At 28.0% G+C, this 19,759-nt stretch overlaps 2 protein-coding genes across 2 annotated transcripts; one reads left to right on the top strand and one right to left on the bottom strand.

The window, feature by feature from the left end:
• The first annotated feature begins 288 nt into the window (after positions 1 to 288).
• Spz3 (Spaetzle domain-containing protein 3) lies at positions 289 to 15,142 on the top strand. The gene is made up of 7 exons (XM_074246837.1): positions 289 to 2,577; positions 3,846 to 4,740; positions 7,060 to 7,300; positions 11,523 to 11,647; positions 11,736 to 12,008; positions 12,103 to 12,228; positions 12,338 to 15,142. The coding sequence occupies exons 2-7, from the start codon at positions 4,202 to 4,204 to the stop codon at positions 12,585 to 12,587; spliced, it is 1,554 nt and encodes a 517-aa protein (XP_074102938.1). The 5' UTR covers positions 289 to 2,577; positions 3,846 to 4,201; the 3' UTR covers positions 12,588 to 15,142.
• LOC141530019 (UPAR/Ly6 domain-containing protein crok) lies at positions 14,425 to 19,359 on the bottom strand. Its single transcript, XM_074246856.1, has 3 exons — positions 19,099 to 19,359; positions 17,018 to 17,191; positions 14,425 to 15,711 (listed from the first exon to the last, which is right to left on the bottom strand). Exons 1-3 carry the CDS (start codon positions 19,157 to 19,159, stop codon positions 15,476 to 15,478), a joined length of 471 nt encoding a protein of 156 aa, XP_074102957.1. The 5' UTR covers positions 19,160 to 19,359; the 3' UTR covers positions 14,425 to 15,475.
• Between the last annotated feature and the right edge of the window lie 400 nt (positions 19,360 to 19,759).

Raw genomic sequence — 19,759 nt, 5'->3', positions numbered from 1 at the left:
TATTTATTATCTAGTACTTAATATGCGTTTATTTTAATAAAAGACTGAATTTAAGAAAATTTAACTGTAAAAATAATTCCAAGGATTTTACATGGTCAAATTTTTGTAATCAAATATTTCTGTTGAAAAAAAAATTACATTACACCGGGGATTATCATTTTTTTAAAATAAAATTCAACGTTGTTAATATTATCGTCTATAATTGTCAATAATTATTTGTGTAATAATACTAATAATTAATAAATGTATCAAATTTTGTGACAATAATTTGTTATTATAATCCTATCTTGTCTATATTCCTGACATACAAATAATTATTTATAAAATTAAACTTTAATATTATAAAAAACAATAACAATAATTAAAATATTCAAACAAATTCAAATTAAAATAATAATTCAGAGAACTATCAAAAATTTCGCAGTAAAAAATAAATCTAATCCCAGAACCCATAGCTTTTAAAAATTAAAAGAAAGTCTTGAACGCTCAACCAGTGAATCACTTGTAGATGTCAGCGGAATTAGACACGTGACAAGGAATTATGAAATCTCAGAAACTCGTTTAGTTTCGTTTAGCGTATAGTGATATAAAGAGAGCAATTATTTATTTATTAAGAATGAAACCTTGTGTCAATCCTTATTAAAAAAATATAAATTGTATTGTATTATATCGGGAAAAATATTTGTCTTTTATTTATTACATATATTGCATACAACATAAAGAGTATTGTATCAGTCAAGTGGTGAACAAGCTCCGGTTGAATAACTTCAACTACAAGCTAATACACGCAAAGCCAGGGTTACTATTTTAATTGACATGACAGTACATAAAACCAGATATAAGAATTAATTATTTAAGAATTGGTATCTGTCGTGGCTCGTTTATCTCGAGCACGAGTATTGTTATTATTTTAATCTCTTTATTCATTCTCAGGTTTTCAATAATAAACTCCACCCGCTGATCGACAATCGATTGCGAACCCCGACGGTCTCTTATCTCGGGCCACTCTCTTTCTCTCTCTTTCGCAAATCCTTTATTGTATTACTTATACAGAGTATATTGTACTATATTACTAGCAACACTCCAACCGGATCTACTTTCATTTCTTTTATTTTCTTTTAGAAATAAAAAGCTCTTACCGAGGACACACACGCACGTTTCGCTAGTATGTTAGGCTTGTTTTTTAAAATAAAACCGACGGCAAACCCAAGGAATTAGGTAAGTGGTGAGTGAGTGAGTGAATTAGTATCAGCATATATAAAATTGCATTTAATTGTATTACTCCATTAAAAGAGTCCATTTGTTATACCTGTCAATCTTATATTAATTTATACTGACTTATTTTTACCCAACATGATAAGTCAATGATTGATGTATGTATAAATTTATTATGATCGATTGTCAACCGTCTGTTACACATACGACTGAATGGGCATCGATCGAATGGGTTTAGAAGCACATAAATAACCTCAGATTAAAAAATTTCATTAAACTTAACATTAAATCTATCGGTTTACGATTTTATTGAAAATAAAATTTATAAAACCCCGAATCCTTTATAGACCTCGTATAAATCTTGGGCTATTCATACCGTTTCTTTATTAAATTTATTAAGGACATATCACTAGCAGGGAACAAAATAAAAACGGAAATCCTTATAATAAATATCTCGATATAAATTACCAATAAACGACAAAATATTTATTTATGTTATTACTTTATAAAATAGAAAAAAAAAAATTTCATAACTTAAGCTGGATTCTTGTTTTCTAATTAGCCTGCATTCTAAGACGCCGAGTAAGTTTAAAAATTTTAATTAACATCATATCGAGTAAGTGCGGTAGCAATGCAATTAAATTTAAACAAAGGGGAAGGAGAGAGGAGGATTGAACGAACCGGGCAGAAAGGGTAGGGGTAACTTGGTGGGACCGGACTTAAGTGAGAACTTTTAACATAATGTAACCAAAGGTGAGATAAATTAAAAATTAAATATACAAAGATAGTTGTGAGTTTGTGAGCGGTATGTTAATTTGAGCGGATAGATATAGGAAGATAATAGAGGATAGATATATATTTTGTATATTATACATTATAGATATCAAGTCAGGAGCTTGGAAAGTATCAACACAAAAGTTAACTCGTCTTTACGATCAAACGACTCTCCGGAGACTCGGTCTCTGGTCTCTGGGTCTCTTATCCCCGTTTGCCGTGGCTATATTTCCTTCAGTTGTCGTTCGCCATTCGAGCGTACGGGTTATCAGTTTTGCGGCTCACTTGGCTTATACACGCGATCCAATCACCGTGTCAATCAAATTCCGAGTATCCATTACATCAGCTGAACAAGCTGGCTCCTAGCGAACATCAGCTGCCGCCGTCATTGTCACCGTTGCCGTCGCTCGATTTGTATTATACCGTGTCTACTCAGTGACATTACATCGAATGGTCCTCATCCAACATCCATTCCAATCAGGAGCTTGATTAAATATCTACTCTACTGTACTGTCTTGTTTTTTTTCTTTTTTTTTGTACCTGCTGTAAAAAAAAAAGAATTTTAAGTAGCGTCTGAGTAATTGACAGGTAAAGATAAATTTTTTAGTTATTTTTAAGCGCGGAACTATCCCGGATCCCGGTGGGCTTATGTAATAGTTAGATGTCTGGGAAAATATTAAATGTCTCAATAATTGTTGAGTTGTTGAGCTATCAGTCAATGTTAAATGTATATCAATTAGTTGGGCGGAATAATTTAAGAGGTTAAATATTTATGGATATGTACCGACAACACATTGCAATTACACGGCCCGTAGTCTGTCGATCGGTTGAGAGGTGTTGGAATCATTTAGTACTCGCCGAGGTAAATTTACAGACGTGTTATAATATTAATATAAGTGGATGGCGTGCTGCGTATTTATATTGAGTTCTGTGGAATATAAACAAAATTATTAAATCGAAAAAATTTCGAGCATTTGGTTATTTATTTATGTGTGTAGTACGAGGATGTGAGATGGGACAACAGGGGTAGATTATAGTTGTGCTAGCAGTCGGTCAGATTGGGGTAGATCCTCTACTCGGGTATGCCTATTTAGAACGAAGTTATGTTCATATAATATAATGTAATATATTATAGGGGAATTCCGACGGTGGGCGAATTTGTTTTTATTGAATAGAACGATGAAAAATTTTTAAACTTTGTATTAAGCGGAACGTGACTTTGGTATGCTAAATTTACAGTCCAATTGAGTAGGCGAGTCACGTGAAAGGCCTGCAAGAAGAAAGTAACTTACTTTTTATTGGTGATGTGACGTCTACTAATTTTGTGGATGAATTTTATTATACAAGACGCTGCTCGTGCGTTAACTGAATTTTTCAGATGTATGTAAATAGATCACTCGGGATTTTTCTTCAATGATAAATAAATTTTTTTTTTTATTATCATCATGATAATGCTAACAATAAAATTGCTATTTTAGTTATGATTCAACATTGTTGAAATTTTTTTGTCTTTTTTACTAAAAGATACAATATTTGAAAATATAAACTTTGAATTTATTAATTCTCTTAAATAGTTAAAAATACCACAACTATCTTTCCATGTCAACGTTTAAATTGCTATTTAATTAAAATAAAATAAATTACAGTTAGTACGACAGTATTTAAAAAGATTAATTTAACCTGAGCGTCATGTTTCACCGGGCAATGTTTGGCAATTAATTATCACATTCATTAATAAATCACAAGATTATTTTTTAGTGTTAATTTTTTTTATAACCAGTATAAATTATTCAACTTATATCAAAAAATATATTTAGTTTTAAAATATTAATATTTTTCATTCACAATTTTTACAGATCTCAGACGTGGATAAATTTCTGGCACCTGTAACCACCGATTAATCTTAATATTCAACAGTCACGATACTCGAGAGTTTTAAAATGTACTATAAGTGTCAAGAAAAAACCAGTGGCAATGAACTTGCAATTATAATATTAAACATATAATGGAGTTTGACATTTGTCCCGAACTGTACCTTATTAGTTTAAATAATAACAGTTATAACAACTGTATTTAACCATTAAAGTTCAAGTGAGTTCAAATGACAGTGTATTAGTCTGCAATTAACAAATTTTAATTTGTGAAGAAAAATTACTGTTTTTTTTCTGTTTAATGCAAAAAAAGGTTTCATTAAAATTATCTAGTCTCTAAAATGTCATTAGCAAACTTCAGTATGCCATTTCCAGTGGCTACGCCGTCATCTTACTTATATATGCCAAGTATTTCTCAGTCTGTGAATAATTTACCATTTAATGGAGTGTTACCATCATCTAATTTTAATGAACAGAGTAACTATCAAAATCAACCGTATCTACCACCTGCTTATCAACGTCAACATTATCCTGTACAGTCACAAAATCCCAGGCGTACCCAATACTATAATAATATAATTAATAACAACAATAATAATAATAATAATAATAATAATAATAATAATAATGACAATAATAATAAGCAGCGTCAGTATCAGATACAAACAACTCAGAATTATTTATCCCAAGACAATAATTTTGACGACTACGAACAAGATTATCCAGTAACTCAGTCAACTATCAGAGAAAGAGAAAATAAAAATAACCCACAGCATGAGATAAGACCACCGTTGTTAGAAATAAATCAAGAGGACAGAATCGCTAATCGCAATGCTCCAAGCAATCAACCACAAGATCTAAATAATCCTCAACCTGATGGGTAAGATATTAATTAAATTTATTTAGAGAAAATAATTTTATTTGTTTCGGTACACCGAACATCAGGTTTTATAAAATTCAATTCATTCAATTACAATTAAATATTAATCTCTATTCTTTTGGTTAAAATTTTTTTTTATACACGGAAGTAATTATGATAAAAAATAGTGATAAATATTAAAGTCTTTTCGCTTATTATCAATTAAATAGACGAATTGTTTGCAGTTTTTTTTTTTTTTTATTAATTTAATAAAGTAAAAAATCAATTAAAAAAATATTTTGTAGATGTATTGGTTTTTCGAAAATTAAATTTGTAATTGGCTGTGCAAGTATTTGATTCAATAACAACATTCAATTAATAAGTTTATACATTGATATATTAATTGTATGTATCAATGTATACACGTCTACATCAATGAGGCATGTCTTTTGTACTTGATGATTAAACGCCGGAAACTTTTTTCCTGAATTGCTGACTGTTGCTTGTCACTTATTTTTTCATTGTTTTATACGATGAACCTGTTATCAATCTGTAATATGAAACATTATAGAATTTAATTGAAGATCATAAAAAATATAATATATGAATCTAAATAGTTCAAATTTTTATTTATACTTAAGCTTCTTGTAAATTGAAAAATTTTTTTAAATCAAAATTTTTTGAAGAAAATATTCAAATTAAACTATTCCACGATTAATTATTAAAAGATATCTATAAACTTAAAAATATTGCTTAATTTTGAGAAGAGAGATTTTTTTTTAATAAAACAATAACTTATTTTATTAATCAAATTCTCTTGCATCGTATATTGAGTTTGATATAACTTATTATTATAATTATTATTACTTATTATTATTATTACAAATCGATAAAATTTTTTCGAAAGTACAAGATTTTACGCAGCAGTGATCCAATGAATCAATATCCAAGTTATTAGTGTCATCGCAAAACATTTCAAATAATCCAATAAATCGTTTTTTACATATAGAACTTGTAATTGATTTTAATTGCACACTTTCAAGTGTAAAAAAAATAATGACTAAAAATATGAATATTCCCCGTAACATTTTTTACAATTTAATCACTTTAAAGAAAAAAAAAAACTAGGTATATTTTAATAATAAATATACAATTCGTAATTTTTTTTGTAATTAAAGTATCGGGTACTATGAGCTGATGTTAACAATGGCTACTGGTTCATCATTAGAATTCTTTAAGTAGTTCGTTTAATGATACCGATAATGAACTACCAATAGAACTGCAGCATGAGGAGGGGATAATTTTGAGTTGTATCGATACTTGCTTTTCTAAAAAAAAATGTTTTCTGTTCATTTTTATAAATTTTGTTATTAATTCTTGTTTAATACTGCTAAATATTTACGTAAATTAAAATACTATTGTTTAGATGTATTTTTATCGTCATCAAAACTGTAATTTTATAGTTTATTTATCATCTAAAATACATCAATTTTATTAATAATCAATTGTTAAGTTTTCTTATCATTTTTTTGTGTCTTTTTTACCTTTTATTGAAATTAATAAAACTGTGCATACATATTTGACAAGTCAATGTTCTTTTTATCGGTCGTAATTTTATCATTAATTGATTTAACTAATATACAATATTAACCGTGAGGTATTAACAACGATAGTGAGTAAATATCATTGTATTAAATTATTACAGGTTCCATTCTATATTTATTTTTAATTTGTTACTGATCGCTGTGCTAGATAAAACTAATTAATGTCAAAATTCGACCATTAATTAACAATTAAATGTATTTTTCATTGAAGAATTTTTAATGTAAAAATTTAATAATGGCTCATATATATTATTTAATATTATTATTATGTTACTTTGTTACTTACTAAAAAATAATTACAACTGATAGTAATAAAAAAATTTCCTATTAAAATAATTGACTTATATATTTCTATAAAAAAAATTAAATTAAATTATCAAAATTTATAAATTGTCAATTGAAAAAAAAAATGTAATTGTTTTATTGAAATATTTAATTCTTACAAGTTTATATTGAAAGTAATTTTGCAAATGGAACTTAATTGTAGCAGCGAGACCGATGAGCTAAAGGAACGGGCGTACCTAATTAAATGTACACTTTCATGTAATGCAAAGCTAATTAATCGAGAGAAATTTTTTTCATATGCTTAAATTAACTTATTTACTGTATTCCCTTAAGACTTTTACGCACGATATGATGATAATAATAATGATACCAATAATAACAATAATTACACGGCTAACTAGATTGGCTCGTCCTTTTATTTAACATTCTTTTTGTACTCACATTCACGCAGATATACGAAAGTCAATTCATATGGAAGTTCCGGCGCCAAAACTTCAGTCCATGCAGTCCTCGATTACGACGACGACGGTGACGAAACGAATTCCAACGACGAGTATTACGACGAAAATATTCCACGTGATCCGCGTGTTACACCTATCCAAGGACCGATATATGTTAAAAACGGATCCGTTCCTGTTGTTCCACTTTATTCGTATCAACAGTACAATAATGGAAGCTTTTTACAAATACCTGTAAGTCATTAATAATTATTTTATTTACTTTATTAATTTATTACAAATTTACACTATGTACACTTACGGTTTATTGATGTAATAATTTATTAAATTACATACTCACATAATTAATTTTAACGTGTCACTCGCACAAATTCTATGCCGTGGGTTCTAAACCAATTTAATAACGAATGACGTCAATCACTATAATTATAAATAATGACGATAATTTTGTCAATTTTCAAATTTTATAATTAAGTTACAGTTTTAATATTAATTTTTTCAAGTTTTAGAAAATTATTTTTCAAATAATAAATCGGTAAATTTTTTACTTCGATGAAATTAAACATTAAATTTTAATGAAAATTTTCAACCGACCTTGCCGTATGTCTGAGGTCAAAATTTTAAATAAAAAATATTTTCGGTATCATGTGACTACGGTTTCCTTATTCGGTGCAAATAAATATATACATAAACAATGAAAAAAAAAAAAAAAAACAAAAATATTAACCATCAAATGTAACTGGAGTCTTCCGTTGGTGCAAGGTCGTAACACCCGACGACATTGGCAAACGAGATCGGTTCTTTGGCCCTTTCGCTCTTTAAACTCCCCGAGATTCCAAATCTACAGATCTACGGATTTCTTTTTATTTTATCGTGAAAAAAAATTACAATAATAACATTATTCTAAAAAATAAATAAATAAAAGGCTTATATGTTCCATTAATGTCAAGCTGTGGACATGACAAGATACTTTTTCTCTCTACTTGTTTTAAAATTTTTTTTTTCGTGACAGGAAGGACGTTATTTTGTATGGGTAATTGAGTACCAAGTGTTACAGTTCAGACATAATTAGCTTTTATATATTTATGTATTTAAAACTTATGATAATATTTTTACTTTATAATTGAGCAAATAAACGAAATAAAAAAAAATTCGAGGATATTAAACAATGAAGCGGTTTTTTTTTTTTTTTTTTTTTTTTTTTTTTTAAGTATATTTGGCAAATGCGTAATCCTTAAAGTGAAATACAAAATACGATTGATATTTTTTTCCATAAATCTTTTCAAAGATAATAAAGTGTATTCATAAGAAAAGAAAGCGAGTGACCTTACTTTTTTTGTACTCATTTTTCAGTAATTTCTCCACTCCATCGTCTCTTCTTCCTGCGCAATATAAAAAAATAACTAAAAAACCTTTACATTAGTCTTGGCACTAACTCAGTTTGGATAGAATTAATGAAACAAAAAATATAAATCTAATTTATTGTGTTTTACTTCAAACTAATTTAAGCCGTTAAATTTTTTATGTAACCATCAATCATTAAAAATTTAAAAACTTTGTTATATTTTATGTATATTAAATTATAATATTTTTTCTTTCACTTACACTTATTAACAAATAATTCATTACATTTTAAAGTATTAAATATTTGGCGCCGCGGATCTCAGATATGTCTGACCGCGTAATAAACATCAAAAAAGTATAGTAGCTTGTAAATATTTACTAAATATTTATTGTAAACTATAAAATCGTATCTATTAACATCCATTAAGTAAAAATGATAAGCCACCTAGTTTAATACAGATTTATATATTTATATTATTATATAGAGACAGCAAACAAGAACTACCGTAGATTGTCTAATCGGTTCAATGTCGATTTCGATTCCATTGCGCTCTTTTATTATCCTTTCACCATTCGGGCCCGCTTATAAGCCGATTTTATATTATAAGCTGTGATACTCAATATTACACGTACTATATCCACTGATCGCATTATTTTCACCATTCGGTGTGATATTATGACTCTGCATTTCACTATAATCTAAACTATCCACGCTGATAATAACAATAATAGACACAGCCCACTCAAAATTTATTTTTTATTTTATTTTATATGACTGTTAATAATTGTTGACAGTTTTACTTCTATGAGTAACATTTTAAGGTGGGATAATAAATGACTCATTGTTTCTCATGTTAATTAATTTTAATTAAATCTAATCATTAGATTTGCTATTAAAATTTTTTATTTTTATCAATCAAAATATTTATAAATTAAATTTTATAATTAACAAGGGAGTGAATTTTTTCATAAAATCCAATAATTAATTTTAAACATTCGTTTATTGCTTTATAATTCACGTAATAAATTAAATTAATAATTGCAAAAGAGATAAAATATATATTTGAATAAAAAAAAAAATTAAGATTTTTCAAAGATATTAATTTTAAAAGAGTGATTAAAAAAAAATTCCAGAAAAACTGGTTTTTGTGTCTTGACTTATCGCAGACATTTGAGAGTGTGAATTTTTAATTTGTTTCTAAATTAACTTACAAATGCCGGTAGCATATCGCGGAGTTTTATTTTAATATTTATTGTTAAATTATCATTCTTTATTCTTTTGTAATTTTGGGTTGTAAATAATAGAGCGAGATTTTGTGACTAATATCTGATATCGAGAATCTGGAATTTGCAACAGAAAAAAAATTAATAAACAGAAGTAAATCTTGTTCATTATTAAAATATAGATGAGTAATATCGTTTTGTTATTATATTTTTTTTTTCTGTGTAAATAAAGATTTATTTGATAAATTATTAGTTTTCGAGCGTGAAACGTGAACGTGAAATGTTTTACGATCGATGTCCATAGTGGAAATATCCATGACAAAAGTGAAGGATATTTTACATTTAACACGTTTGACGTTACGTGTGCACGGTATTCAGGTACTCGTCCATCCAAGTCTCATTTAATATGATGATGAGACTAAGCAGATACTTTGTAGCTAAATCGATGTTTGTTACCTATACGAGTAGGTGTATATGTGCAGAGGATTTGAGAGTGTAGATAAATTTGTTTGCATGTGACCGCGAGAGTAATGGCTTGCACATTTATAAGTTTGTACTCCAACTATTAACTTAATTTAAACTATAAATGGTGAGTTTAATTTCTATTACCTTCACTTTAGAGCATTTATTGTTTTTAAAACTCTTTAACGTAATTGAAAATTTATCTTGCACCACTTTTTCTCAGTTATTGATTTTTTTTAATTGTTAGGGCTTTTCGCACTCAATTTAACTGTAATTAAATCCCACAAGTAATTAAAAGAGATCATTAGTTAATAACGTAACTCTGTTATAGAATCAAATTCGTTAACAGTGTATTTTATAGTTTTCAAAATAAGAATATCACCGATTAAATTAACAAATTATCTTTTAATTTTATCGAAAAAATTTTTAACATCTCAAATAATGAAAAAATATTTTATTTAAACATGAATAGAAATAATTTTATAATATATATCTGTAATGTAATTTAAACATTTTTAATTGTTTAAAAACTAACTTATTATAGACGATAAATAATAAAAAAAAAAATTTCATAGTAATAAAAAAAAAATTTACCAGCTACGCGGTGTTATTTTCAGTGAAAGAAAAATTTTGCATTACAAAAGAAACAATTTATTTTCCCTAAACTTGGTGAGATGAAAAAAGTCAACTAATTTTACAGTCTCATTATCATTACCATAACTTTTGTACAAAATATAAATTAAAAATAAAACATACATGAATTTCCGGTAGTAAATCCTTTGTGAGCAACGCCTCAACGTGTGTAGTAATAACTCTTTAAAGATATGCCGTAATATTGTCTCTTAATTTGTAAATTCTCCTTACAATATAATACCAATACGGCGAATGGGTCGGGCAATAGGGTCATTAACGCTCGCTGACAAAATATACCCGCCCGTTTTATCCAAGTCGTTTGTTACGTTATTTACATACATCTCATGCTAATGTATGTATTCAGTACCGATGGTTCTATTATATCGTAAAAAAAATAGTCAAAGTCGAGGACACATGACAGCTTTTTTAAGCACTGTTTACTCAATGGGCCTACGAGTGATGTTTATAGACTAATTTTTGCTCCGATCCTCAAATTCTTAATTGTTTATTTTTCATTGTTATTATATACGATCAGTGAACCCAGAATACATCAACATTTTGTGGAGCTTGATTGAGTCGAGCCTTGAAATGACTTACAAACGTATATTTACTCTCATTTCTTAACTCGAGGGTCAGATAGGATAAGCAAATATACACTGTATGCCTATGTCCATTCGTAAATGTCAACTGTGTTTATATTACAATATATTTCATTATTTACCGACGTTTACTTTGAACAATTATTGTGTCTTCAATTCTCATATTTATTTATAAAATAATTAAACTTTTTCAGATTCTATGGACCGCGCTGTCAGTGGCATTGGGTGTCGAGCTGCATGGCGACGTCGTTAAAGGTACACCTTGCATCAAAAAATACCATCAATTATTCTGCCCGACTGCCGGTAAAACATATCCGAAGTACGATATTACAGATAGAGTATTATTATATCATTATATCAACACAGTCGTTTAGAATCAAGTAAATTAATTATTCTTATTTTTTCAGAGAAAGAATAGAACTTTTTATCGATGAAAATAAAGCTTTAATGAAGCGTATGTACGGGGATTTCGAAACCGACAAAGATCACGGCCCAGGAACGAGTTCTGCAGCCAAAAGAAGAAAAAGAAGATCCTTTGATCCAGATCTTCCTGACGGAGGACCGAGTCTTGGGAAAAAAAATATTGGAGATTCAAAATATGTCAGAGGAGGCGACTCTTACTTTGAACATATTCGTAATCCACGACAGCTGCCAAAAAATAATCACAGTGATAGTGGAAGGTAATTTAAATAATTTAAATTAAAAATTCAAAGAGGTTCCAATTTTTAATTTAATAAATAAATAATCTTTTACTGAAATAATTTATTTTATTAGACTGGATGTCTGTGAATCAAAAACAGAAGTTGTAACTCCTTATTGGGCGAGCAATAGTGCTGGAAAAATACGCGCTGTCGTCAATACTCAACATTTTGAGCAAGCTATTCATCAAGAAGTTTGTTCGTAAGTGGTTACTATTTTTTTTTTTTTTTTTTTTTATTTGGTGTTTGGAATAAATCTACTTCATTGGACAATCAAATTTAACTAATTTATTTTTATTAATCAAATAAAGGAAAACTCAAACGAATAGATGCACAGGAGGTTGTGGTTGCGAGCAAAAGTACAAATGGCATAGGCTGCTCGCTTATGACCCGGATGATGATTGCAAAGGTATTTTTATGGACTGGTTTCTCTTTCCGTCCTGTTGCGTTTGTCGGTGCGATCCGCATGCCAAGTTTCCCGGCACTGGCACTGCTACCGGTATCGGTACCACCACGAGTTCCAGCTCCAGCACCAAGGCTATGACCAACCGCAGCGGTTGATTTTATTTCTATTATTTTATTCTATTTTCTCTATTTTTATTATATCAACTTTTTACCCGAACTTTTAGCTATAAAGCCGAGAAAACTTTTATCAATCAAAGTTTTAAAACTTTTGGTATTTCTTTAATTTTCAATTATCCTCATATTTTTTCTTCCCTTTTTTTTTTTTTTTTTTTTTTTTTTTGAGGATCTAAATTAATATTGTAGATTTTTTTTATGCATAAGTCTAGATATTTTTAACACGATTATTGTCGAGGTTTTTTGCCAATGACAATAACGTTATTGCGAGTCGGGAATGATGCAATTAATTAGATAATTTGAATTGTAATTATTTTAGATTTTATATTGCCGTAATTATACATATTTTTTAAGAATAATTATGAATATAATTTTTTTAATAAATTTAATTTTTATGTATACTGTAAATAATTAAACATCTTTTTAAGGATCAAACCTGTAATATGCATTTTTGTACTGTAAAAAATTAGGAATAAATAATTATAAATAAATTGAAAATATTTATTTAATTTTATTATTATTAGGAAAAGAAAAATAAAATTTAATTATAAAATTAGTGTTTCATTGAGAGCAAATTGAAGTAATAAAAAAAAAAAAAAAAGTAGTGGGTAAAAGTTTTAAAATTAATAAAATCAGTATAAACCTGAAAGTTTAACTAATTATAACAGTTAGTGATATTATAATATAATAAGAATATTAATATTGATAAAAATTTAATTTAAATGAACAAAGTAACATCTAATCCAATAACTTCGGGTGAAATAGTTGTATGTAATACCTAATTTGAAAACTGTTTTCCCCAAGATCGAGAGTTGGTCTAGTCATGTACTTATAAAATATACTCACGTCTGTGTAACTCAATGAAACTTCAAAGGTCCTTAGGGTCTCAAAGTCATTTTCTAACAAACTCAAGCTCAAAGTGTCGAAGAACCAGGAACGAAAATAACTCGAATGACGTGTATGTGTGAGGTAACTTTATGACGTAAGAGAAAAAATATTATTTATTGTGTTGCATGTTATCAAGCAGAGGTAGTCTTTCACTAAAAATTTATTTGACTTACCCTTATAATAAAAAATCATAGAATATTGAAAAAAAAAAAAAAAAAAAAAATAAATAAATAAATAAAATAATTCAAGATGTCAAAACTTGATTATAGCTGGGTAATATATAGAGGAAAATGTTTTGATTGAAAATAGAGCTGTGCATACAAACTTTCATCTAAAAATAAACTTATAAAAGTTCTGCGATTTATCGGGATTTGCTTTTAGAAAATAGGCATCGAAGTTAACTTCAATGCCGTGTCTTAAAATAATCCACGACTATAAAATATATATATTTGTATCGAAGTAAGTATAGGTATGAGTCTAAAATATAAAGATGAAATGATACCTAAAATACCGAGCTATCAACTTGACGGATGAAAAACTGTCAGTATACCTCAGTGTAATTCAGCATAGATGCCGACTCCCACACTAAGATTCAGTCAGCGGAGAGTTCAGTATAAAATCAAGTACATTACATTCATAATATACATTATCCATATATGATGTATATGTGCAGAGATTGTATCAGTGTAATCGGCACTATTGCTATTGCCAGTGGCCTTGGCATCAAAATTATCATATATACACCACATAGACTAGACGCGCAATTCCATTTGTACCACGAAAACTTTATAACTGTATTAAATAATAATAAATATCGTGACATTCATTATTATTATTAAATAAGAAATATGAGAAATGTGGTCGCCTCATTTCTTGGTTATTGTGTGATCAAAATTTATGAACCTTTCCCACAACTGAAATCACTCGGTAATTTTCGACTGGAAAATGCTTTATTTATATTAAAATATTTTAATTGTACAAATATATCGATAAATAATTACAATTCTGTAAGAATTAATTTAATTGATTAAAAATAAATAAATAAAAATGACATTTTTATTTAAATCCACGGACGCGAATTTACTTAAATATTTTTAAATTTCGCAATTATTTCGCCCGTAGCTTTATTTGGACGGATTTCTGATAAGCCACGTATTTTTTACTATACTTTATATTTTTGTATCGTTGGTTTGGTTTCTTTGCATGTTATTTGGCTGTTTATACATTTTCCTTGTTTGCTATTTTACGCATGAGAGCAATTTCGTTTAATGCGGTGGCTGATACGAAAAAAGGGCGTCGCGCAGGTGTTGTAAATAATATCGTACGGAGGAAGTATCAGATATACATATAAATATAAAACAGTCTACCAGAGAGTATGAATAAGGGGGATATATAATATAGACTAAAAATGTTACATGATTTATTATTATTATTATTGTTATTATTAATATTAATATTATTAAAGTTATTAATATTATTAATGTTATTATTGAATGTGAAAAAAAAATTTTTTTGTTAAAGTTTGTACCTGCGGTGCAAATATGCGCCCTTTAATAGATAATAAAATAATAAAATCATTTTTGGTTTATAAATATACATAAAATAATTATTTAAAACTGATAAAAAAAAATTTTTTTTTTTTTTCTAAATAAATGTAAAGAAAAATAAAACATAAGATTAAAATATACAAATAAATTTTCAATATTTTTCATTTTTTTTCTTATCGTTATAATTATAATATATATTTAATTGTCGTTAGTGATTAAATATATGTTATGTATTGAATACTCCATTTCCGAGAGACTTACATTATTTGTTCGGTGATTTAATTGTACATAAAAGCTCTCAGAAGCTTTTATTGCGATACTTAATCTAAGTAACACTCAGTAGGTGTAAACGCATTAATTTATTTGAATAGATTAAAATTTATGTTCAAGGTATAGTAAGTGAAACTTTGGTTCCCTTTTTATTTAAAGGCTGAATTACTTCAGGCTAGGCAAAATATAAGCCCCGATAAAAGCAACTGCGGAAATTAAGAAAACTTTTGAAGCAGACAATGAAGTCGCGGAGTTGCAGAGATCGGTGCTACAGATGTGACAAGATACCATGGTCACGTGGCTGTGAGTTGTGTCGTGAGCCGCACAAGGTCCGTCTTTTATGTCACGCTCTTCCGGTCCGGGAATTTCGCACGAACGTCGGACAACGAGTCTTCCATTTTCTATGCAAAAATAGTTACATTGTTATTATAAGGTGAATAAGAATAAGAATAAGAATATAAATGATTAGGAGGATAGAGAACTAAATTTTACTGCTTGAACGTGATTTGACGGTTATTATTACCGTTTATTATATTACTTCTTGTTATTATAAGTAATAAATGATCAATAAAGTACTCAGTATCAATATTATCTATCATGTATTCTAAATTTAAATCAATTGATTTTTAAAAAACAATTTTATTGAAAAATTTTTTTAATATTTAAAATAACAATCTAAAAACAGAAATTAATTTCATTTTATATTTTAGGCAAGTTAAAAATATTATTATTATTTTATATTGTTTTATATTGAGCCTGTTTGAATAAAAATAAACAAATCATCTCAAAAATTACTTTCATTTTTTTTTACAATTGTAAAAAAAATTCCTAAGAGACTAATTGCACCCCATTCGGTTTTAATAACAATTAAAAATAATATTGGAAGCTACAGAATGAAATAAATATGAATAATTATTTCAGGGTGTGGTTAAATCCTTGAAGAATCTCTAATTACAAACATAATCAAATGTAATGAGTCACTAGTAGAACATAATAGCCAATAAAAAACAAAACAATGTGTCGAGGTTCCGGTTGGGTTGAACAGTTCTAATTGTTAATATAACACGAACGGCATTATATTGTCCGGCTACCGATGGCATAAAAAATTAAATAATGAAATCGCAATGAGTGATTAAGAGACTCTGCTCAGTATTAACTGCTTTATATAAGAATACAAATAAAAGGAAAAATATGTTTTATCGCAAGCATCCAGCGTGCGTCATCCTCGGAATTAAATGTTCTCACGTCCAAGCAAAAAATCCACTCGACTCCCACATAAAAATTATAAAATGCATTTACTGTTTTATTTAAAACTAAAATACTGGGTTAAATTTTTTTGAGATCATAATTAGTGACATGACTTCATGGATATGTCTGTCGACGATTACGCTTAAGATCAGAGCCATTGAATTGTTTACAGTAGGCGAAATTAAATAAGAATTAATTCAGCAGGAAATTCGCTAATTGTACATGATAAATAATAATGACACAAGACATTATAATGAATTAAGTTTTATAGGTTTAAATATTAAATATGCTTATTTGCATCCTCAAGGTTGAAGTAGTTACGGCTCGGACGCTCAGATAAATTATTTTTATCAGCAACTATTTTTATCTTTTTTTTCTTCACAGTTCTTCAAATATTAATCTTGTTATCAAGGAATTTAATATAAAAAATTAAATGAAAAAAAAAATCACTTTTATTACCTTTTTGGACAATTTTTTTACAGACAAATTTCTCGTTGTAGATGTAAGAATTCGGATTGGCGTTAGACTCGCAATCACGGGTATGGAAAGTTTGGTGGTGGCTGGTAATATTAAGCGGATCGCCACAGGTGCCTGGTTGATCAGAAACGCAGCTCCAGCATCGCAGAGACTCGCCTGTTAATTTTTTAAAACATACCTCGTAAAACGAAGGAACTTTATTGCTCAAACTACTTAATTATCAAAAAATTTATATCTCTACAAGACATTAAAATAACACTGCAGCTCATAACTCTGTTTTTACTAAATTGTTTTTCTTATTTTAAAATATACCCTCGGGTAACTATTTCCGGTAGAAAGAAAAATTTACCTTCATTTTACGTGTACTTTTTTTTATTTTTATTATTCTACGAAGGCAACGCGGTATAAAGAAAAAAAGGGATAACTGTAACGAATAAAAAACTTTGAAATAGTTGGTTATGCAAGAATGAATCCGTCGAATGCAATATAAATATAGAAGCATTATCGGGAGATAAAATTCTAACTGAAACTTAGAGAAAATTTTATCTTTAAAATTTTTTTATTTTATTTAAATAAATTCGTTTAAAATTTTTTATTTTTATAACAACATTATGACTAACAAATAAAACTAGTTAAAAAATTATGAAATATTTGATAATAATAATTTGGATACTAAATTTAAATATTTAAATATGATTAATAAATTTTCGTAATCAACCAGTATATGTTCAAAATGAGATAACAAAAATAATCATCGAATCGATTTAATTTTTAGTAATTATCATTTTTTTTTATTTTAGAATTTCTTAATGAATTCTTGAGCGATGTTGTAAGACTCAAATTTTTAAATACAGTACCAAAAAATTTATTGTTCTATGCATGTAAGTTTTTCAAATAAAAAAAAAAAAAATAAATTTTTTCCATACGAAATTTTCTATTGAAGAGAAAAAAAATGACATAATTATTATAATGATAACATATACTTGTTAGTATTATTATCATCGAATATGTGACGATAAAAATAAAGAAACAAGTGTCTAGTGTAATGTATATTTATATATCATAAGCAATAACGATGACTGCATACAAGTAGTTTACCTTTGCATAGTATGTTAGCGTTAGTTACACCCGATCGCTATACGCCTTTGGTACATATAGAAATATCTATTATATTTCTACATAACACACGTGCAAATCTGTGCACGTACACAATATAAAGAAAGAGAGAGAGAGAGAGAGAGAGAGAGAGAGAGAGAGAGAGAGACGTTGAAACTATTTTTGCGGAGTAGCTAGTCTATGAGTCATGTTTATTTTTTTCCTCTTGAGCGCGTATTATTCTTACTCATATAATTCAGCAGTTTTTAAATTTACTATTATTTTATTTATTTAAACGTTGTTGTTTTATTTAAACGTTCATTCAACAGTTTCGTTGACTCGAAACAACAATTATAATTGCATACTAAACATAATAATAGCTTTTATTTAATGTCCCAAGTATTTAAACTCCGTTACGTCCTCGCGCTCGATTTACATTAATAGTTCTATTCGGTAAAGGCAGAAAAAGTTGCGTAGCATTATTACATATATATATATATATATACACGGCGGCAAATAAAAAGTGCGTGCTAGTTTTTACTGATATTGCTGTACAAGTCTCTAAATGAAATTATTTTATGACAAGAATTTTTTTACTTTCTACAATTATAAACATTTTTTTTTGTTTACAGTTCTAGAATTTTTACGATCTTATTACCGACGTTTTGACATTTTAGAGTAAATAAAAAAAAAGTTTCACCTAGATCGCAAGAATATTTAAATTTCTGATTATTAAACAAGATTTTATTTTATTTTGAGCTTTGCCGATGTTATTATTTACGATTTACTGTCACGTGTTCTCAAACGCCGACAATAAATTATAAAATAATTCAATTCAATTAACCAATACGTCTAACTTTAATTAAAATTTAAAATTATTTTATTAATAAGCAATTATAAAAATAATTAATAATTTTTTCAATTGAATCTTAAAGCTAAGATAAATAAAAATAAAATAAAGTAATTACCTGATTGTACAAAGAAAGCAAATGCAACAACTGCAAGGATCCAAACGTAATTCAACGCCATGGTAATTCGTAGAATTCACTCAATAAATATTATTATTTAGTATATTGTTATGAAATAAGACTGAGACCGAATGTTTAGTAGACAGTGGTCACGCTCGTACTGATGCTGTCCGAGTGTTTAAACTGTCTGGACGCGACAACAAGTAGTATAGTAGCAGACGTAAAACTAAACCGGGGACATGGATCAGGGAACTGCAGCGTGGTATAGAGGAAAGCGCAACTCACGACACTCCCTGCCTTGCCTTATAGATGTAATGGTCATTCGTTAATATTACGAACTGCGTACTAAACCATGATATACATGGTGGCATAGTATTATATGGACAGGATTGGATAGTAGCAATACACATAAAACTACTACCGTTACTACTTGGGCTCACAGTGTACCGACACAGCCCCTCCGCTGCCTAGAAGTATAATCAACCACCATACTTTTATTTATTATCACGTTGTCCTCGGTAACATTAATCACCAACATCATTGCGTTAATAATTATTATTTTATTTTATTGGAATTTGTCATCCTGGTTTAGTAATACTAATAATAATGATAATAATAATAGTAATAATAATAATAACATTGATGATAATGGTAGCATCAT

Source organism: Cotesia typhae, unplaced genomic scaffold (assembly GCF_013202065.1).
Source record: "Cotesia typhae breed Kobodo isofemale line unplaced genomic scaffold, CoteBio_Ctyphae contig_48, whole genome shotgun sequence".
Classification (NCBI taxonomy): domain Eukaryota; kingdom Metazoa; phylum Arthropoda; class Insecta; order Hymenoptera; family Braconidae; genus Cotesia; species Cotesia typhae.
Note: the sequence above shows the minus strand (reverse complement) of the source record. Positions and strands in the feature narration are given on the sequence as shown.